The sequence below is a fragment of the Rhineura floridana genome, chromosome 11 (assembly GCF_030035675.1).
Source record: "Rhineura floridana isolate rRhiFlo1 chromosome 11, rRhiFlo1.hap2, whole genome shotgun sequence".
Classification (NCBI taxonomy): Eukaryota; Metazoa; Chordata; class Lepidosauria; order Squamata; family Rhineuridae; genus Rhineura; species Rhineura floridana.
In genome coordinates this window covers 11,584,765-11,607,077 of record NC_084490.1, presented here as the reverse complement: position 1 = coordinate 11,607,077, position 22,313 = coordinate 11,584,765, and the positions used below count along the sequence as shown (strand labels likewise).

General features: G+C 45.6%; 2 protein-coding genes across 3 annotated transcripts; one reads left to right on the top strand and one right to left on the bottom strand.

The window, feature by feature from the left end:
• Positions 1 to 1,685: 1,685 nt before the first annotated feature.
• Positions 1,686 to 14,264, bottom strand: NUTM1 (NUT midline carcinoma family member 1). 2 transcript variants are annotated; one of them, XM_061590227.1, is made up of 7 exons: positions 14,011 to 14,264; positions 11,102 to 11,328; positions 8,602 to 8,730; positions 8,328 to 8,467; positions 6,860 to 7,149; positions 4,899 to 5,015; positions 1,686 to 4,276 (listed from the first exon to the last, which is right to left on the bottom strand). In XM_061590227.1, exons 2-7 carry the CDS (start codon positions 11,170 to 11,172, stop codon positions 1,922 to 1,924), a joined length of 3,102 nt encoding a protein of 1,033 aa, XP_061446211.1. In that variant the 5' UTR covers positions 11,173 to 11,328; positions 14,011 to 14,264; the 3' UTR covers positions 1,686 to 1,921. The 2 variants fall into 2 exon arrangements, with proteins under 2 accessions (XP_061446211.1, XP_061446213.1); XM_061590229.1 differs by lacking the exon at positions 14,011 to 14,264 and adding an exon at positions 13,214 to 13,259.
• Positions 14,265 to 15,666: 1,402 nt separating this feature from the next.
• NOP10 (NOP10 ribonucleoprotein) lies at positions 15,667 to 18,946 on the top strand. The gene is made up of 2 exons (XM_061590230.1): positions 15,667 to 15,876; positions 18,513 to 18,946. The coding sequence occupies exons 1-2, from the start codon at positions 15,823 to 15,825 to the stop codon at positions 18,651 to 18,653; spliced, it is 195 nt and encodes a 64-aa protein (XP_061446214.1). The 5' UTR covers positions 15,667 to 15,822; the 3' UTR covers positions 18,654 to 18,946.
• The last annotated feature ends 3,367 nt before the right edge of the window (positions 18,947 to 22,313 follow it).

Here is a 22,313-nt window from a genome sequence, read left to right as displayed (position 1 = left end):
CACCACCACTCACCTGACCTCTGGTTCAGGGCCTTTTTAGTTGTGGCTCCCCATTTGTAGAATACGTTCCCAAGTGACGTCCACCTGGTGTTTTCATCAATGTCTTTTGGTGCCAGGTAAAGACTTACCTTTTTCCCCAGGCATTAGATACATGGAGATGATGTTGTCTCTTATTAGTACATTGCCAAAGCTCCCTGCGGCTATATGGGGTTGTTGTATTCTTGTTTTGTTTTTATGGTATGATATATTTGTTTTTGTTTTTAACAGTGTTATAAGTCACGTGGCGACCTTTGGATTAGTTGCAAGCAACTAATAAATCTAATTAATAATAATAATAGTCACATCACTGCTGCTTGTTGGGAAGTAGAGGGGGCAAAGTGGTGGAGAGATCACTGAAATGCAAATGCACTGGTGAAGCCAGTCTAGCACTCTTGCCGATTCATTTGTGCCGCACAAATCTCCACTCCCGCCCCGCTCCTCCCAGTAAGCAGCAGTGACGCGACTGACCGGAGGTCAAGTGACTGGCAGCACCCCACCATGCTGTCTAATACTGCCGTATCCTTAGTGTTGTCATTATAGAACTCAGCAGCAGGGGGGAGGACGGGGACAAAACTAGAATTAGTTGGCTCCAGCCTTTCAACGGCTCTGGCTCCACCTACTGTTGGGCTCCTTTCCTTCCACTTTACCAGTCCCAATGGCCACCAGCCCCCGCTGAGTTCAAATGTGATAAAACACATTGTGCAAGGAGGTTGCATTTAATTCAGCCGTAAGAGGAAGTGGGGACAAAACGTTGCCCTGTATTCCTAACAACGATCTTATTAAAAGTTCCAGCCAGCCTGAAACTGGAGCATTGTTGCAGGATTTCAGAGACGGGGAAGGAAACTTGCTTTCCCCCCCCCCTTGCCCTCCTGGAACCTTTAGTATCATGTGCTATGTAGCATGAGGGGTTGGTTGGCAGACCTGAACTTGAGTGCTTTCATGCTATAGGTCCAGGGGGGGATCAGAAGCGTGAGAAAGGGCAGAAGTATCATGTCTGCTTTCCTCCTTCCTCAAACCTGCCTGAGTCGTTCAAGCAGAGAGTTCTTGTTTACCTCACGTTTCATCCCCATCTCCCCATCATAGGAGCACAGCAAGCTGCCTTATTCTGAGCCAGTCCATTGGTCATCTTGCTCACAGTTTGAGATAGCCCTACCTGGAGGTCTGGGGGACTGAACCTGGAACCTTCTACTTGCAAAGCAGATGCTCTCCCACTGAGCTATGGCCCTTCCCCTACATCCTAATGCCACCTCCAGGATACTGTAAGCTGTTAGGGGCTAAAACAGAGCAACGGCCCTCTTTCTTTTTTTAATCCAGGTGACACCCTCGGCATTCCATGGTCTTGGAAACCACTGAGCACAGGCCGGTCTCAGGCTGTGGTGCTTCTTTTGTTTCTAATGTTTCTATTATTTTATAAATGTATCTGTTTCTGCCAAGATGCAGAAACCACTGTCTTACTTTAGGGTGGGCCCTTTTCACTTCCAAAACTGATTGGCACAGGATCACCCAAGCTTGCTATTAGACAGGCTGATGACAATGTTTCTACCGTGCAGTAAAGCAAGGCGGATGCTCTCGCTTTTTTTTTTTTTTTTTAAGAGTCTCATTTGCAGCCAACCAAGTTGGATTCAAAATCTCTTTTAATCTGCTAAGACATTTGAACAAACGGGAGGGGGGCCCCTCCAGTCCCACGGGAAGTGCGTTTAGACAGATCGTGGATCAAGCAGCATATTCTGGCACAGTCTTTTCATTTTTATCTGTAGTACTTTGAGCAGCGGCGTGGCTTTTAAATCTTAGTGCAGCGGAGATGACAGTACCGGAATTAGGACTTAAAAAGACTTCACCAGTGCTTTTGCTAGAGTCCACCTCCATAGAAAAAGAAACTTCTTTACTGGTTGCGAAGGCGCTTGCTCCTCCGAGTACCTGAGCAATTGTTCTTTCTCTTGTGGCTACGCTGGACGGTTGGCTTTGCTTCCAGGCTCTTGTTTGGTAGGGCAGTGAAGTTCTGGGGGCCCTGCCCCCTGGTGGAATGCCTCGCCTTAGCACCTTGCTTCCCAGTATCAGTAGGTGAGGAGGGCACTGTGTCTCCTTGTTCCCTTGCGAGAGGTGCTAGACCACTGTGGGGTGAGAGGCTGAGCTTGGAGGCAAGCAAGGAGGAGAAACTAGACAGCTCTTCATCCTCCTCCTCTTCTTCTTTAGTATCATATTTAAGGCTGCCTTCCATGCTTCCTCCGGGGAGTTCTGGATGCATGCCTTTTGCCGTGGCGATTCTTTCGAGCAAATCTCCCCCTTCCACCTGACTCAAGCTCTTCATGTTACTTTCTGAACTGGCTGGCCCACTGTGGGCTTTGGAAGAGGGTGGATTGCTAGACTCAGATCTCTGATTGGGCTCATCATTTCCATGACTGCTGCTGCCACCACCGCCTTGTAGCGGAAATGTTGCCACTCCTTTGCCAGGACTGGCAGGTCCAGAGGTGTGATCTCCACCTGGACCGCAGCTGCCTCCATCAGCCTCAACCATGATGACATAGCCTGAAGGATTCAGAGTGGGCGCAAGGGTCTGCTTATCATCTGGTAGGCTTTCCACCCAAGGGGTGACCTTGTACTGATTTGTGAGTAGCCACTGAGACTTTTGGAATCTCTCTGGACACTTCTGTAAACTTGAAGATGGAGACTCCAGCACTGAGAAGGTGAAATATGGAAGATGCTCAGAATCTGTGCCAGGTGGCTGGTCTTTAAGCACCTCTACCCCACTAGAATCCAATAAAGCCAACTGCTGCCTGTTTCCCCCGCTGAGTTCAACATGTGATTTGGAGTTAACTTCTTCATCAGTTTCCAACAGGTGTGGGTCAGTTGCCTTTTGGCCATGTTGTCTAGGGCAAGTTGACAATTCTGTTAATGCTAGATTATCTGCAGACAACCTTGCACTTTTGACCACACCAATGTCCTTCACTGGTGTGGTCTTTGTTTGCTTCCAATCAGTCTGTAGCTTCTTCTGAGATTTCACCTTCGCTTCTTGGCCATCAAGTTGGTTTCCAGGTGCAGAAGAAGTCGGTGTTAGGCTGTCTTGCCTTCCTGAAGTTCGCCCACACGGGTTTATGCTTCCAAACTGAGATACAGTTACATTAGGGGTAGATGTTGCTCCTCTACAAATAGCGTGGAACTGAAGTTGATCTTTGGCTACCTCTCCATGGCAGCCATCTCGTTTTTCATATTCAGTCTGAATGAATTCCCAACTCCTTTGCTTCATCTGGTTGTCTGGATGAGATGGCATCTCTTCATCCTGGCAGTCGAGCTCTGTTCTACTTGAGGCATCCTCAGACCCTCTACTATCTTGACCTTGGAGTGGACCTCTGACCTTTTCTACATGGTCAACATTGTGTCCCCCATGCCCATTCAAAGTAATCTTAAGAGCACTTTCTCCTGCTATGTGGTCCCCTAATAACATTTTACTTACGTCTTGACTATCAGAGTTGGACCCTTTTGGAGAATCTTCCTGTATTTCCCGGATAGCATGAGATTTCTTTCGAGATATGACCTCCTCGCGTTGGATACCATCTTCTTTTTCATATTTGTTGTGGGCTGATTCTAGATTACTCCAAACTAGCTCCATTCCATTATGGAACTGCGCTGTGACAGCATGGCTGCCTTGCTCCATAGCGTGACCCTTGACCTTTTCTTCTTGGCTGCCATCTTGCGTTGAATGTCCTATGGCATAGGACCTTGCAATGCCTTGCCCTGCCTTGTCCCTGTGGGATGTTACGTTCCCAGTAATGCTGCTGTTTCCGTTCATGCTTGGAATAGCTTCCAACATGACCCATTGCCTATGAGGAGGGATTCCGTTGGCGTGACCTCCAGCTTGGTCTTGTCCCTGTGAGCTCTGGGTTTCCACTTCATTTGTGTTGTTCAGGGTGGGTAGCAGGCTTCCTTCCTGACTGCCACATTTGTGAGGAGATGAACGCTCTGCCTTTGGTGGTGAATTCCTGTCTCCCAATCGTTGATGCAAATGATGTGCCAGTGGGGAGCTGATGGCTGGTGCAGATGGTTCTGGTTGGTTGCTTCTAACACCCTTGTTAGTCAAAGGCCTCTTCACGGCGTGGCACGAAACATCTTCTCCTTTCCCATTACCGCTGACCTCATCCTCTTCCTCAGACTGCGACGGGGTGGAGTCCGAATGGGATGTAGGGTAGACGGAGGCCTCTCTTTCTTCTTCCGACAGTGCCAGGAGTCTCTTCTCTGTCAGCTGAAGACAGAAAGGAAAAGGAGCCTGGAAACACGACTTCCACAGTGCAGAGCGATTGTGGTGTGGGGGGAAAGCCTTGCCAGTATTGGCTCTCGGCCACATCGGCCCATGGCGAGACAGTTCTGTGCATCCACCAGCATGCGTAGGTAGGATTTGGCCTTTTGCAGGCTGCTGCCAATGCTGCTTTATGAGCATTTGCAGTGACGTGGCAAAAACTGGATCCTGTGCATAGTGGGAAACACACCATGCTCCTGTGCAGTTTGCTCGCCAGTTTCCAAGTCAATGCAGTCATGTGGGTAGTAACCAATGCCAAGTAGGGACAGCCCTACAGAGGTGAGGGGCTGGAGCTAGTCCTCCAGTTTTCATCATGGCCTTGCCAACCACACAGTGGAAACAGGAAGCAAAATCTGTATTTTACTCTTTGTCTTTTCTACCTGCCCCGTATACCTCTGTACTCAAGACTTCCTCAGCACGGGCCGCTGCGGCTAGGAGTCACAATGGCAAGGCTGACATCCCCACAGCTACCATGGTCTGAGCTGGCGACATGAGTAGCCCCGAGCCGTGACCCTGAAGCTTCCCTCTGTCCTGATGCCCACTCCTCAGATCTCATTCCCTGCATTACCTGATTGGGTGTTAAGTTTAACTCCTCCACCAATTCCTCTACCAGATCTAGAGGATCCTGGCTTTTCTCTGGAGACAGTAAGTCGGCCATAAACTGTGGATGGATGACTGCTTCGACCTGTTGGAGAGAGCAAGGGGGAAGTGTCATGGCTTCCAGTATTGAGCCTGGCTGAAAAGGAGCAACGGTCCATACGTCCCATCCTCACCCCAGTGTTAATGTAATAATTCATTTGTTTAATTTTATGGCAGGTGAGATGCAAGCTGTGCGCAAAGGAGCCATTGCCAGCAGAAGAGTTTCCAACCTGCTGTAGATGGCGAAGACCAAAATGGCGGGCAAAGACCACTGAATACTAAATAGTTAATGGGGAAGGGTTAGTGGAGTTAAAGGTAAGGTGAGGCTCAAATGGGGACATGAAGGGGGTAAAGAAAGTGGCTTGATGAATGGATAAGGAAGACTAACTGAGCATATGGAACAGTGTGCTCCAAGCCATGGGTATGGATTTAGATCAGCCTGTCCCATATGAGTGTCCTCCAGATGTTGTTGGACTGCAACTCCCATCAGCCCCAGACAGTATGGCCAATGGGCAGGGATGACGGGAGTTGCAGTCCAACAACCTCTAGAAGGCACTAGGGTCACATCCGCACCTTACATTTAAAGCAGTATTCTACCACTTTGTCATGGCTTCCCCGAAGCATCTTGGGAGCTGAAACTGAACCCTGGGAAGAGGGATTTATTGTTAAACCATTCTGCAAATTGTAACCTTGTGAGAGGTATAGGGGTCTCCTCTCAGTACCCTTTACCAACTCCAGTTACCAAGATGTAGTCTAGATTGGAGAAGGCTTATTTAAACTACATATACCTGTATCTAATTTGGTACTTACCTACCTGCCTACCTACACAAATATTTTAGATAGATTAGATAGATAGATATCCTGCCCTTCCTCCTAGCAGGAGCCCAAGGCAGCAAACAAAAACACTCTAAAACATCATAAAAACAGACTTTAACATATATTAAAACAAAGCATCTTTAAAAACATCTTTTTTACATATTTGTAACAGAGGGAGGCATAAAATTGGAAGTTGCATGAGTCATTGCTTGGCAACACAGTATTGTACCAAAAAGAGCAATTTAAGCTTTTCAGTTTATGTAACAAGCAGAATTAAGTGGTAGACCTTCCCCCCACGCCATTTTGATTGTACCACTTGAGGTGCCAGGTGCTGAATTGCACGTCTGAATGTTTCCCCATGAAAAAAGCCCCTGCACATTGAAAATTAGGTTGAGTTTTTCTTGATACGCAGTTTTTCTATGTTCAGGAACAGCCAATTAGAGCATTTATAACTAACCCCTTTATTGTAAATAAACAAAAGGCTTGGACACCTCCTTGAAAGTTTTGACTAAAACCTGGAGCAGATTTCATTGCCCCACTGACATGGAGTCACCAGCCACCGCTGCACTTGGTTATAGACAATATTAGTCATATCAGAGTAGACCCTCTGAAACTAATGGACCTGAGTAACATAGGCCCATCCATATTATGGGCCCCTCCAGGCTTCCTTTTTAGAGCAATTTGTGCTCATGATGGCATCGGGGTGGTTATACGCAATCACAAAGGTTTTGGGACAGACATACAGCTTCATTTCCAGTCTGTACGTGGCCCATGTCTTCCTGCTGAAATCCGTAACTTTTTATACCATCATTGTGAGGCTTTTTTTGACTCGCTTTTGTTCCACTATAGCACAAGAGCGCCCCTCCAGAGAGTAATCATTTGGTAATACTGGAGCAGCATCAAAAGACAACTAACAATGTGGGATGCTGTGTGTACAGTCCTGTACAAATCCACCACTAATGTACTATTATTACGTCAATGACAGGTTGCAGAAGATACCCTTCCAAAACAACCCCCACCAGTCTGGAGGGGCCCAGAGAAGAGAGGTGCCCCCTGCTGGAGGGTCTTGTTTACCTTACAGATAAATTCTTCATCGTCGCACAACTGATCAATGTACTGTAGCAAGGCAGGATCTGGGAATACCCCATCCTCCTGGTCCTGAGGGTTGCTGTACATCCCTTGCTCTTTCTTCTCGTCCTCTTCTTCCTCCCAACTCGTGTCCAGGCCTTCCATGATCTCAGCATACTGGTGCACCGCCTCTGCAGGGATCTCCCTGGGCGCTCCTGGGGCAGAAGTGCTGGGCGGACGCCGCTGTCGCCGCCTGGGCTGGCGGCTCTTGGAGGCTGACTTCTTGGGGATGTAAACTTCAGGGGGAAACAGGGAGATTGTGGAGTCACTCCCAACGGAATACACTGCCCTACAAATACACGAGTGGTGTGTTTGGCTCCTTGTTGACCAACTCTGGCAGTTACCCAAGAGTGAAGCCATTTTCCGAGGGGTCCAGGTCAGCAACTGCATTTATGGGAGGACCGCTCTGAGAAGGAGATGGGCTGCCAGCAAGTTCCACTACCCCAGCCATTGCTTTTCTTAGGCACATGTTTTGCCTTTGGGTTGGCAACTGGGGGAACAGCTAACGCTCCTCTTTTCTAGTGAATCAGCAGAGCATGGCACATCGTTGTGATTTTAAGATAAACACAACGGTATCCTGGGCACAGGGAGTAATTAACCCAAGGAGACTGACTATCTGTGTGTAAGTGAATCAGGAAGCCAACTGCTCCACTGTGGTCTTTTTGAGGGCCAAAGGTGTACCAATGCCCAAGGGCAAAACCATGCCAGACAGGGAAGCAATACAGGGAGGAAAGAAAATGAGCTCATTACACTAGAAGCTAAAATGAGGAAACTGAGGTTACATACTTTGGACACATCATGAGAAGACCTGATCCACTAGAAAAGACAATAATGCTGGGAAAAACAGAAGGGAGTAGAAAAAGAGGAAGGCCAAACAAGAGATGGATTGATTCCACAAAGGAAGTCACAGACCTGAACTTACAATCTCTGAACAGGGTGGTTTATAACAGATGCTCTTGGAGGTCGCTTATTCATAGGGTTGCCATAAGTCAAAATCGACTTGAAAGCACATAACAACAACAAAGCAAATTGTGCATCAGTTCATCATTTCCTCTTGGGGGCTCTTCCTATTGATCATGGATGCTGATCCATTAGGGCAAAAGGGGCGCTGTGCCACCAACCTTAGTCTGCATTCAGCTAGCCCCTCTACCTGCCTTCTTGCTTACAACCTATCTAAGGAGGTGGCTCTTGCTGTCAGCTTCCTCCTCCATAGACTCAGCGTTTCCCTCATAGAGCTTATTAGGGAGGAGGATGGTGGTGAAACTAGCATGAGTTGGCTCTGCCTGCCATTGGCTCTGGCTCCATCTGCTGTGGGCCTCTCTGCCTTCTGCCCTCTCAGTCCCTAACAGCTGCCACCGCCACAGGCCAGGTAAGCATTTTGCTCAAGCTGCAGGGAATTATGGGAAGACACTACCTTGCTGTTGCCCAGGCTCAGGGATGGGGGACGCTGGCGGCTTTGTGGGTTTGGTAGCTGGGGCCTGGAACTGAGAGCAACTGGCCAAAAGTTTCATCTTCTGGATCTGCTGCTCCTCTTCTGCTTCAAACTCCATGAACCTGAAAAGCACAAGGGCAGAGGAGTTGGGGAATGAAGCTGAAAAGGGGCAACCTTCTTTCCTCCCCCCCCTTCCATGAACTCATACGTGACAAGTACCAGAGTGATACCAAAAAGAAGGGGTGGGGAAACTTACTTTTCTGCCATTTCGTAGAAGATCATGCGCTCAAAGTTGCTGCTGTACTCCCACTCTTGCACGGCACGGGGGACCCCATCCTCCAGGGTCATGTCGGGACGCAGACGGGCCAGTGAGCGGAGGACGGGGCTGCAGGTGCAGGATAATTATGTCACATCACATGCAAGAAAGCATCTAAACTGGAAACACCAATTCCTACCGCTACTACAGTCACGTCCCACACCATACATTTAGCACACATTTGAAGCACATGGCTTTCCCCCAAAGAATCCTGGGAACTGTAGTTTACCTCTCACAGAGCTACCATTCCCAGCACCCTAAACAAACTGCAGTTCCCAGGATTCTTTGGGGAAAGCCATGTGCTTTAAATGTGTGCTATATGTATAGTGTGGCTGTCACAACCTTCCTCACTATCACCACCACAAATCTTGACCTTCATGACCACTACAGAGCCTTCTTCAACCTTGATTAAGCCCCGTAACCTCACTCGACAGCATGGCTTAGTGGTTAAAGTAGTCTGAGTGGAGGCCAGCACAAGAAGAAGGAACAATCCTTCAAACAGGTGCCAAGGAGTGCTGCTGTTGTTATATTGCATTGGCGTGGATGCTTTGGAAACACTCTTTTTTGCCACAGAGAAACTTGCACTTGTAACCTCTGATGACAGCAATTTGTTAATGAGATGCACTGGGCAATTTCATATTTTCAGTTTACGTAATGAGTAGAATTAAGGGGTAAAGCTTCACACATACACCCTTTTGACTGTTCACTTTCAGTTGCAGATGCTGGATTGCATGTTTGAATGTTCCCCCATGAAAAAAAGCCCCTGCACATAGAAAACTAGAATATCAGAGAGAAAGGTTCAGTCTCTCTTGATATGTTATTTTTTCTATGGGCAGGAACAGCTAATTGAGCATTTATATCTCACCCTTTTAGTGTAAGTACACCATTCAGGGTGGCTTACAACATATAAACCAGTTAGTGGTGGGTGTTTTTTGTGTGTTCTCAGTCTGTGTAGAACTATTGGGTGGTATTCAATGCTAGTCTTACTCAGAGTAGACCCACTGAAGTTAAAAGGCATGACTACTTTAGATTTGTTCATTTCAATGTGTCTACTCTGAGTAGGACTTATTTGAATACAACCCATTGAAACTGATGGACAGGGCTAACATAGGTCCATTAATTTCAATGGGTGGGTCAAACAAAGTTGGTTTTGCATAGGGAAGCATTTATACATGCAGACTTACATATGCACCCGCAGTCTGAAGGGCAGTCCAATTTTAGGTAAAAGAACTTTGCTTGATTCTGCTGACAGGATAAACTGGCCCTTAAGACTATGGATGGAGTTGAAATCCCAGTTTAACCATTTCCCCAGGGTGAAAAATGGGAATTGCCATAAGGTCCTGAGCTGGCTAACTGCAAGGATTAGTGTTCAATTTTCATAATGGGTTTCAGATAGAGAAACAGGAGATTCAGAATGCCTGAATCCTTATTTTGTGCAAAAAGTGTTGTCACCATACTCATTTCACTTGTTGCTCAAGGCCTTCTGGCTAACTTCAACCATTCCGAGAATGTGTTTAATGCAGGGTCTTCAGAAATGCTGGACTTTGCATCTCAACACCAAAGCTTTGGCTCTCCCAATCAAGGATAATCCAAGACTGACCAGTCTCCTTTCAGCCTATTTCCTAGCCCATTATCTCCTTGTTATCCCAACTCCAGGTCACCCTTGTCTCCCAAACTATGGTCCTCGCCACTAAGACCCTCACATGAAAAAACAGGCGAGAGCTTCAGCATCAGGCGTGGCAGGGAAATGGTGCCTAGCCAAGGCTTTGTAGCGTTGCCAACGCCGATAGTTCTCATAAACCCCCTTGGAGGTACAGGCAAAGGAGGCATCACTAGGAGGGGGTGCTCGGGCGGATGGCATGGTCTCTGGCACTCTCTGTTTCCTACCACCTGGCTCCTCGCCAGCTTTTGTCAGCAACACCGTGCGGACGCTGGGCCCATCCCGACGTTGGGCGGCCCAGCCCAGCGGCATCCCTGTCAGAAAGAAAGTCTGAGTGCGGGGTATTTCCTCGGCGCCCCCCACCATGGATCCTTCTCTTTTCAACTTGATGATCAGCTTGCTTCCTGGGGCGTCGGCTGAGGTCACCAGCAGAGCTGCTCCAGGGAAGGCAGGCAGAAGCAGAGAGGGAGCACTGGGGGGGCAGGGAGGTGGGGCAGAGCCTGGGGTGTGGACCTGAGAGGCCATGGCCCAATGGGAGACAGGAATATGAAGCACAGAGAGGTGTTCAAAGGAACCAGGGCCCTGTGAATTCCTATGGGAGAGTGTTGTCAGGAATGAGTCAGAAACAGGGCCTTCCGTGAAGTTCACAACACTGCCGTTTGGTCTCCAAGAAGATCCGGCATTGTTGACTCGACTCTAGGTGCGAAGGTTGAAGGATAACAATTCCAGAACCTAGACATCTCGAGTGTTCTAATAAGGGGGAGGAAGTTAAAGTTCTACCTGTAGGCCTGGTCTTTATTCCGTACACCGCTTCTCTTTTCATCTTCATACTGTTTCCTGAGCATCCGCATCAACAAGGGGAGTTAATGGTTTCCACCATAAGAGGTCATAGCCCCCTGTTGCCAAAAGCAGCAGGTATTCCACTAGATCTCAGGGTCACCTCCAACCAGGGTTGCCAACTTTCCTGCTGGCCTCCTGCGCTTCTGGGCCTTTAACAGCAGCTCAATCTGCAGAAATAAACAATGTTACAATGTTCATCTCCCGGCTGTAAAAAGGTTCACTTGATGCATCCATACCAAGCTATTATTGTAAATATAGAAAACCAAAACAGGGTATGTGTTTCCCCTGATCAGTTGGCAATCCTACCTCTACCTGTCTCGACATTTGAAAACTCAAAAGCAAGGGGGGGTCCTACTATCATCAGCACATGTCAGAGATACATACCTCTCCCACCCTACATCCCCAGAAATGATGCAAAAGAGGTGCCATCTGCCCAAATCTAGCTAAAATTTAAATAGCAAGGAGTTGGCTACAGTAGCTGTTTGTGAGGTCCCACTTGAGCTTGTGGTGTCTGCTCTGACATCGGGCATTTGATGCAGGCACAATGTTATGCCACTCGAGGGCAACAAGCAACAACACGTAACCAGTTTGAAACTGTTTAACTGTCATGGCTGCCCCCATGGAACTTTGGGAAATGTAGTTTTTAGAAGGTACTAAGAAGGATTCTCTGTCAGGTGTGGGCCAATGTGGTGGTGGTGTATGACCAGACTTGACAAAAGTTTGGCCTGGGCAGTTTGTGTATGTGTGTGCACACTGTTTTATTCTCCAGCCCCAACCAGGTGTCTTTTCTCTTGAACACTTAGAAATTTGATCTCTCACTCTCTGTTTTGTTTGTAATCAGCACAGTGCAAGGTTGGTGCCTGCAAATTTGATGCTGTCATCTAGAAACTTTACTACACACACACAATCAATGTTTGGACAAAGTTGACCTCTTAAACAATTTAGTACACTGTGTAATATTATAGGCTTCTAAATGGCATAAAAGTATATAAAAAAAGTTGCACTGGATGATATTCAATACTAGGCCTACTCAGAGAAGACCCAATTAAGTTAATAGACATGACTAACAGGTTCATTAATGTAATGGAGTTAAACACCTCTGTGTAGGACTTAAGTGGCTACAACCCACAAGCTAGCCTCTTTACTAGACCTTTTTAATGACAGGAAAATGCACTAGAAAGAGTGGCCAATTGCTTGATGGCAATGTCACCTAGCCTCCAAACAAACAAATCAGAAGGAATGCTCAATAAACAGGTCGCCAGGAAGCATCTCTAGTGGCCTCTTCCATCAGTAGTGATGCAAATGACAACCAGAGAGAAAGAGAGAGAGAGACTACATGCTCCCCCAGCTGTGGATCCAGTGATGTAAGGTTTGCCTGGCACCAACATTATGATTTAAGTAACTATCAAACCCCTTTTCATTCACCTAGGCATTTTTGAGTACTGTTCTTTGGCCTATTTATTTGCTTTTAATTAATTGTTGGTCTAATGGTCTTAAATATGGTTGTAAAATTTCTTCTGAATAAAGGTCTGGCACCTGCATCTAGTGTCCTTGGGCCCACCTAGTGTTGCCTGGGCCCACTGCTGACACCCCACACCCCGGCCTGCCGCCCTAAGCACCACCAGGTAGCTTGGTCCAGCTTCCATTTTCATTTCCCACAATGTGCATAGCCTAGCGTCGATATGGGGCATTGTGGGAAATTTACCTGGGGTGGGTGTGTAGGGAGACCCACCGCCTATTTTTTCTGACCCCCTAACATTTTTTTTTTTTTTACAAAATATTCATTTATTACAGTATTTTTTGTGCCTCCCCCCCCTACTTGTTTTGGTGCCCCCCGGTGAATTTTTAGGCAGGCTGTAGGTCTCCCATGGTCCATCATCATTCCAGGAGGTGAACCACCAGAGGGCCTATTGGCCAGGGCCCACTCAGACCTGGAGGTACCCCTGTTGGAATTTTAACGTGGCTGGTATGTACATAAACACATCAAAACTACTGGGAAAGGAAAACCTTTGAATATACTCAGTACATGAATAGGGCTTACTATATGCAGACCTAGGCTGCCACCTAGTTGTCACACTAGGAATGTGCGTGCGTGTCATTGTGTGCTCTCCTACCCAGCTAGGTCCCATCTGCACTATACATTTAAAGCAGTATGATACCACTTTAAACAGTGATGGCTTCTCCCAAAGAATCCTAGGAACTGTAGTTTGTTAAGGGTGCTAAGAGTTGTTAGGACACCCCTATTTCCATCACAGAGCTACAGTTTCCAGAGTTCTTTTGGAAGAGGTATTTATTGTTAAACAATCACGAGAATTTTACCTCTGTAAGGGAGTCCCCTATCAGCCCCCTTAACAAACTACAGTTCCCAAGATTCCTTGGGGGAAGCCATAACTGTTTAAAGTGGTATCCTACTGCTTTCCTTAGATGGGGTCCTAGAGTCCAATTTGTAGGCTCCAGTCCTATACAACAGGGGTGGTGAATACTTTTTCAGTCTGAGGGCCACGTTATCTTCTGGGAAACTTTCCAGGGGCCACATGCCAAAGGAGGTTGTAGGAATAGTTTGCTGTCTCTTTAAGAACTGGAGAGCAAATGTTAGAACCAGAGCTTGGGAAAAAAGTAACTTTTCCAAGATCTGGTTAGAACTGGCTGAAACTGGTCAGCAGATCTCAGCAACTAGCAGAAGACAGCAGTTTCTAAATTCATAGGCTTATATCTTTAAATATTCTACGTTTATAATATAATAAAATGTTTCTTTGGCATCAGAAGTCCCACAATTTTAAATAAAACTAAACAACACAGAGGTGAGGACTAGAGACAAAAGCAGACAGAGCAATGGATGTAAATTTTACCTTGCTACAGTAGGGTAGTTTTTACACACACTCCCTCTTGATCCTCCACCCAAGCAAGCAAGTGGCATTATCAGAATTAAAAGATACATTTCAACCAGGGAAATCCTTATCCCTCTCCTGCTGCTGCTAGGACATTAAATACCAGCCCTGCTGCTTGCATGGGCTGTGGTTGCTCAACTTAAACAAACCCTATTGGTTAGAAGGGGGGGGCACACACAAATGTTGCTTTTCAAGCTTCTTTTTCTGGCCCTTGGAGTAGGGTTGCCAGGTTCATGGCCTGAGACTGATCCTGTATCTTTAGGAGAAGAGAAAGTCAGCCAAGTGCAGGTGTTCTTGCAACACTGTGATGGGAAAAACCACAAGGTGGAATTCTCCCTCCCTCCTGCACACCTTTTAAAGATACAGCAATGCTGTAATGGGAAAAACCACCAGGTGGAATTCTCCCTCCCCCCTGCACAACTTATACAGAAGACCTCATGGTTGCCAGGCCCAGCCTCCAAGAGGTCTTCTGTATCTTTAAAAGTTGTGCAGGGGGAAGGGAGAATTCCACCTTGTGGTTTTTCCCATTACAGCGTTGCAAGAACACCTGCACTTGACTGACTTTCTTTTCTCCTAAAGATACAGAATCAGTCTCAGGCCCTGAACTTGGCAACCCCAATGTAGACCCTGGAAAGTTGCCTAGAAGGGAATGCCCCTCCTAGGTCTGAAAATGGTTCCCCACCCCTGGGTCATGTGAGATCACAGATTATGATACAGTAGGGCCCTGCTTTACAGCATTCTGCTAATACAGCAGTTGTGAATTGTAGAAAGGCCCCGCTTTACAGTGCTTGTTCTGCTTTTACGGTGGATTTTTACCGCTGGGCACCATTTTGGTCAATGTAAGTCAATGGGATCCGCTTTACAGCGGTTTTCACTTTACAGCAGGGGTCCAGTACGCAACCCGCTGTATGAGCGGGGCCCTACTATATTAAGGGTGCTGGAACTGCAGCTCTGTGAGGAGCGAACCACAGCTCCCAGGATTCTTGAATAAGGGAGGAGAGTCAACGTGCTTTCAGTGCGCTTTGAATGATGGTGCGCAGAAAGCCTAAACTCTCTCTTTCTCACACACGCACGCACAGTCCACTGGCCATTTTGAAAGCCTGCATTTTTGAATTAAATATTTGGATTTCTTTCAAAGCTGACCCTAGAAACTTTTTTTTCAAAAAAAAATTTCAAATATTGCCCAGCAACCATATTATTAAAAAGGAACACCGCAGAAAAGATTATAGGATGTGAATCTGCCAGGCGCAGGTCGACACGTTATTTCTAGAGGTGCTTTTAATACAGAAAGATACAGAATTTCAATAGGTTTTCTTTTTCCATCACAGCAACTTTTGAATCGACTGTTGTCGGCGCTGAGAGACTACGATTCCCAGACTGCATTGAGCAACGAGGACTACCCTTCCCGGAGCTGAGAGCCCGAGAGCGTGAACCGTGCGTTTTATTTTTATTTATTTTTTATTTTATTTTATTTATAGACCGCCCATAGCGAATAGCTCTCTGGGCGGTGAACAGCAGAGTTAAAATACAAAGTTACAATAAAACATACAAGGTCACAACAAGGTAGAGTAAAAAACATTGAATATAAAACCGAAACACTACAACTCCCAGAATGCACATATTTTTTCGCGCTTATTCATTGGCTGATTACGGCAGAGGAAGCGGTGGAATTAACGCACACGTGGGTTGCTTGGAAGTGTATGTTCGTCGTTTGGAGGAAGACCTTTTACTCTGCCTGCAGGGAAATCGCTAACGTTTTAATTATTCGCAGCAATGTTCCTGCAGTACTACCTCGATGAGCAAGGAGACAGGGTCTACACTCTTAAGGTAAGGATTTTACCTTTAGGGTCTTTCATCCCCCTCACCCGCTCTGAATTCTTAGTCCTTTCCCCCCTTCCTTTTGTTGTTATGTGCCTTCAAGGCGATTACGACTTATTATTTTTTATTATTATTTATTTTAAACATTTATACCCCGCCCTATTTTCAAAGGAACTCAGGGCGGCTTACAATAAAACAGAAACAGTTAAAAAACATCACTATATTCAATTTAAACAATTTAAATAAATTAAATACAAAGTAAATTAAAAACTAACTACTATAGTTAAAAGCCCGTCTGAATAGAGCAGTCTTCACCTGTGCACGAAAGGCCGATAATGAAGGGGCCGAACCTCGCTAGGAAGAGAGTTCCACAGATTAGGGGCAACGATCGAAAAAGCCCTATTCTGTGTCTCTGTAAGAAAGACTTGCGAAAAAGGAGGAGTGAGAAGAAGGATCTCACTGGAGGATCTTAGAGTCCGAACTGGTTCAAAGAGGGAGAAGCGCTCCGACAGATAGCCTGGACCTAAGCTGTAGAGGGCTTTATAGGTCAAAACCAGCACCTTGAATTGTGCCCGGAAACAAATGGGCAACCAATGGAGCTGATACAGCATAGACTTATGGCGACCCTATGAATCAGCGACCTCCAAGAGCTTCGGTTATAAACCACCCTGTTCAGATCTTGTCAGTTCAGGTCTGTGGCTTCCTTTATGGAATCAGTCCATCTCTTTAGCCTTCCTCTTTTCCTACTCCCTTCTGTTTTCCCCAGCATTATTGTATTTTCTAGTGAATCGTGTCTTCTTATTATGTGTTCAAAGTATGATAACCTAACGCCCCCAAAACCCAGGTGCTAAATTCTTGTCGTGCTCAAGCTAATATGCACCCATATCTAGCTGTATTCAACCTTCGCTGCTATTACTTTTAACAATCTTCACAGTGGGTAAATGTGTGTGTGGGGTGTGTGTGTGGAATTTCTGCAGGTTAACCTGATTCCTACCCATAACTATACAACACAGAATTATCTGCATTTCTTTTCTTTGTTGTTTGATTTAAGATATGTTTCTGGTCCTCGTGGATTTAGAGGGGGGGGTGGAAGTGAGAAAAACTTGGAAGCGTCCAAGCAGTCTGTTGAAATCTCAGAAATTAGGACTTTGATTTAAGTAAATTTAAAGGTGCAGCTATAGGACTATGGGAATGCCTCTTTTGTGTGCCTTTGCTGATCAAACTTTGAATGTAGCATTTATTACATTTTAATCCTCCACTTCCTTGAAGGAGCTGATAGTGGTGTATATGGTGGTTCTCCATTCCTAATTTATCTTTGCAACAATCTCCTGAGATAAATTATACTGAGAGATAGCAACTGACCAAAGGTCATCCAGTGAACTTCATGGTTAAGTGGGGAATAGAACCTGGCTCTCCCTAGTAGTCTGACTAGGGAGTAGACTATCTAACTACACTCAGTGGGTCTCAAGATTAGATAGAAGCTTAGGAAGATACACTTAATGGTTGCTTGACATAACACTGAAACATAAGAGCCAGCAAGGGGACTGAAGCTTAATTATGATTAGAGTTGGCCCATTGAAATCAATGGGGCTTAAGCTGTTCAAAGCATTTGTATTCTGCTCTTCAGCTGAAAATGCTCCTAGATTGTGTTATAGTCAGTTAATACAACTTGTTCCTGCTTGTAGGCTTACAATCTAAAAAGACACAACAGAAAAAGGGGGGGAAAGGATGGTAACGGAAGAAGAAAAAAGCAAGGCTGGGCACCACTTGTTAAAAGTTATATAGTACTTTTTATAAGTTCTGAATTTAAGAACCTGCATAAGAATTGCCCTGAAGGATCAGGCCAAAGGTCTGTCTAGTCCAGCATTCTGTTATCACAGTGACTAAACATATACCTGTGGGAAACCCATAATGACAACATGAGTGTAACAGCCTTCTCCCGCTCATGATCTCCAGCTACAGATGTTCAGAGGCATAGTGTCTCTGATATTGGAGGAAGTACATAGTCATTATGGCTAGTACCCATTGATAGCCTCCTTCTCCATGAATTTGGCTTAATCCCCTTTTACAACTGCCCAAACTGGTAACTATGTGCTGTGGGTGTGTGGATCTTTGGCTGTATCTCTATGTGCATTCTATACAGTATGGTGTAGTGGTTAGAGTGTTTGATGAGGACCTGGGTTCAAACCCCCTCTCAGCCAGGAAGCTCACTGGGTGACTTTGGGTCAGTCACAGTCTCTCAGCCTAACCTACCTCGAAGGGTTATTGTGAGGATAAATGGGCAGGAGCAGGAACATGTATGCCACCTTGAGCCCCTTTGAGGAAAGGTGGGATATTAAATAAATAAAACAGTGGGCAGGGGCTGGTGGAGATTAGTTTTAAGATGGAATATGTGGCTATGGGGGCTTGTATAGTCTTGGTAGGACTGTATTTGCTCACATATGGACTGCCGAAAAGTAACTTGTTCAGTTCTGAACTGAATTAGCTTATTCTTTATGTGATGATCGGTGGAATATTTTTATTAATGTCAGTGGATAATGTTTCTTTTTCTGTTACATTTGCAAAAATAAAATCTATATATTTATATTAAAAAAGGGATTACGTATGCTCACAGATTGCTCTGCCTTCTCTTTCTTGCGTTGCAGAAAGTGGCTCCTTCTGGCCAGCCAACGTGTTCGGCTCATCCTGCCCGCTTCTCCCCAGATGACAAGTATTCTCGGCACAGGGTCACCATCAAGAAACGCTTTGGAGTCCTGATGACCCAGCAGCCTCGACCTGTTGTGTAAATTGTGTCCCTCCAATGATAGTAGGGACAGCGGCAGCCCATCCGAGATGAGGCAAGCTTCTTCCAAAGCAGTCTTGACATAGCAAACAACAGTGACAGATCTGCGTTTCTTCATTCCACTTTATCCTTAGGACTTCTAGAGGGCCGCTAATGATGTTTTGAAGCTCCACTCGATTTTCTTTGTACACTACGGAAGTGCATTCTTCAAAAGAGCTTGAATTCCTTTAAGTCCACCTGTTTGGCTTCCTGATTCTGGAAATAAAATGAAATCTGTCATTTGTTTTATGTCTTTAACATCAGAGTGCTAGTGGTATTGTCTGAGCAGGGAATCTAGGATGATTTGGTTTTAGCAAAGCATCTGATCTGGAGGAGCTTTTAATGTTCATTAGTGGGTTACAAAGGGAATGGGCTTCCAATCTAAAAAGGGAAGACTCAAGGAAGTGTATTGGAAGTGGAGAGATTGTGTTAAATTACAGCTTCCATCACCCATGACCACTGACCATGCTGGCTGGGGCTGATGGGAGTTGGAGTCCAACATCTAGAGGGTCACAGGTCCCTCACCTCTGTTGTATATGAATTGTTCCAGAATAGTGGTGGTAGCACAATAGTAGCAGGCTCTGGGTAGTGTGTGGGGTTTATCACATTATAAGTGGGACCTGCAATGAAGTGTTGCAGTGACTCCTTCCTCCTAATAGTGCTCCTATTCAAGGTTCTAGCCAGCCATTTTGTCCAAAGAGGGCATTCCACTCCTTTCCATTTCTCCCTTTCTCTAGTTTTCCAACTATCATTCTACATTCTGTGGCTACTGAGCATGCTTGGTCCTTATTGGGTTGTTTTGAAGGAGATTTTCTGCAAACCTCGGGGTTCTCACAAGCATGCTGATAGCTCCCTCTTGTTTCTTGGTGGCCTCGCTTTGGCTGTGATCCTGTTGGCACTCTTGAGTTTGCTGTTGGAAGGAGTGATGCCATGCTTTTCAGCTGAGATTGCCTCCTAAACAACTAAGACCCAACACAAATATTCAGTGTAAGATATTACAGATACCAGGTGTGGCAGCTGAAGACAAAAGCTATGGAGCTCACAACCCCTGAACAAGATGACAGTGGTTTTCTCTTCCAAGTTCTCTCACACATTCTCATTGTTAGCCACAGTTCCTTTTGGGCCACATCTACATGAAACATTTAAAGCACAATTATACTTCTGTAAACTGTCATGGCTGCCCCCAAAGAATCCTGGGAACTGTAGTTTTTTTAAGGGTGCTAAGAGTGGTTAGAAAACCCCTATTTCGCTCACAGAGCTACCATTCCTAGAGTGGTTTAGCAATCAATCTGGGAATTGTAGTTCTGTGAGGGGAGCAGGGGTCTCCTCTCAGCACCTGTAACACACTACAGTTCCCAAGGTTCTTTGTGGTGGAAGCCATGACTGTTGAAGTGGTATTATAGTGCTTTAAATGTATAGTGCAGATAGGGCTTTTGTTGAGTTTTTATTTATTATTGCATTTCTATTGTGCTTTTCTTCCAAGGAACTCAAGGTGGCGTACATGTTTCTCCCCATCTCCATTTTATCTTCACAACAGCCCTGTGAGGAAGGTTAAGCTAAGGGGCAGTGACAGGTCCAAGGTCACCCAGTGAGCTTCATGGTTGAGGGAGGATTTGACCCCTGGTCTCCCAGGTCTGAGTCTAACACCCTATAATCTGGCTCTTCAGCACGTCACTGCACTTCCCTTTGGGAGGCAGTAGATAACCAGTATAATTATGCGGGAGAGTGATATCTTATATTTGATCTTTTCCATTCAAGCAAACTTGCCTGACAAGAATAAAGGCAATATCAAATCCCACTGATAGACAATACCAGTCTCTGTTGAGTGGTCTCCATGCCTTGTGACGTACTGGGCCAAATCTTGGTAACCAGGTATGGTGGTCTATCAAAGCCTTGATAAGCCTGATTTTGCTGTCTGTTTTGGCAGTGCAAATAGGTGATGAATCACCTGGCCGTCTACATTGCACAGCTGCTAGGCGACGTTCATCTTGGTGGGTTAGCGGCCTGCTGTAAGCTATTATGTTTCAATTATCTGTCACAGTGAGGACTCTAAGAAGGAGAACAGGTCTCCCAGCTCCTGTAGTCTTTCCAAAGACAGGAATTCTTGCTCGATAAAAAAGTGTTAAGAAACTTGTGAAGATTTTCTCTGCAGAAAGGGAACTATAGGGCCAGGGCATGTGGTCAGGGATGCCTCTGATTCCTTCATTTCCATCAGCGGCTCAGAACCTCTTGTCTCCAGAGATTGTGATGACTGAGGTGTCTGCAAGGCAGCAGTCCTCAGCTTTTCCAGACCCAAACCCACCTTTTGTCCAAACATGCGTTTTTGGAGACCCATTTATTAATTATCCCCCCCCCATGCAATAGTGGGTCCTGACGCATCATTCGAAGACCAATGCTATAAGCTAAATAAGAAATGGCTGCCAATTAGCTCCTGGGCTAAGTTCAAAGTGCTGATTATGGTGTACAAAGGCCTTTACAGCTTGGGACCATGATACTTAAAAGATTGTCTTATCCTTTATATACCCAACTGATCACTGTGCTCTGCAAGAGGACTATTCCATAGAGTTCAAGAATCAGAACTTTATTGTGGTGGTACCTAGCATTTGGAATTCTTTCCTGTTAAATATTAGATGAACGCTGTATTGTCTTTGGCACCTACTGAAGACCTTTCTCTTTCAACAAGCCATTTAAGCACAGATCTTTCTCCCAGTTTGCAACTGTATTGGAATTGTTTTAGATGTTTTAATTTTATCACTGTCCCTAGATCCTTTGGGAGGATGAGCAGGATATACATTTAATAAATAAGTGATACCAAATTGTTCCCTAGGAGTGGAATGCTGAAAAATATTTCTATGAGTAATTTTGATGAACTCTCCTCTCTAATTGCTTGTTATCCATACTGGACATGTTATAACATGATTGGACATGTTATATAATTATTGCCACCCTGGCCTCCTGGGAGGAAGGGCTGGATATAAATTTAATTAATAATAATGAGAAGAAGAAGCAAGGATAAAGTGTGGGGGGAAATCTGTGGCCCTCCAGATATTGTTGGATTTGTATCTCAAGTCCCAGCTAACATAGCCAATGGTCAAGAATAATAGTAGCTGCAGGCCACCAACCTCTAGAGAGCCACAGGTTAGCCTGGTTTATATAGGACTACCCAATCTCTCATCACCAGCCTTTCAGCCATGCTGGTCCCTTTGACCAGGATATTGTATTGTGGTTTTGTTGTCCTAGGAAAAAAGGGTATTGCCTTTTTTTCACCTGCTATGTACTTTTCCTATGTTTCCTATGTTACATTCCATCATTCAGTGGCATATAAAGGCGGTCATCCTGTTGGAGACCAGAGATTCTTTGGTAGGGCCTGCTCTACTATTAGGCAGAGTGAGGCAGCTACCAATTTGGGGTAAGATGAAAATTGTTTAGTATTGTAATTTTACTCCCAGAGAAAGGAAGGGGCACTTAAAGGATTTTCTGCTTCAGTGCCACAATAACTTTGCTGCCCTTAGGTACTATGTACTCTGACTTTGAGGGCACCATTTGCTGCCCTGGCTTAGGCAACAAAATGACATAGGCCGGCCCTGTGCTTTGGGGAAGGGACAGTTAGCCACATGTTCCAGCT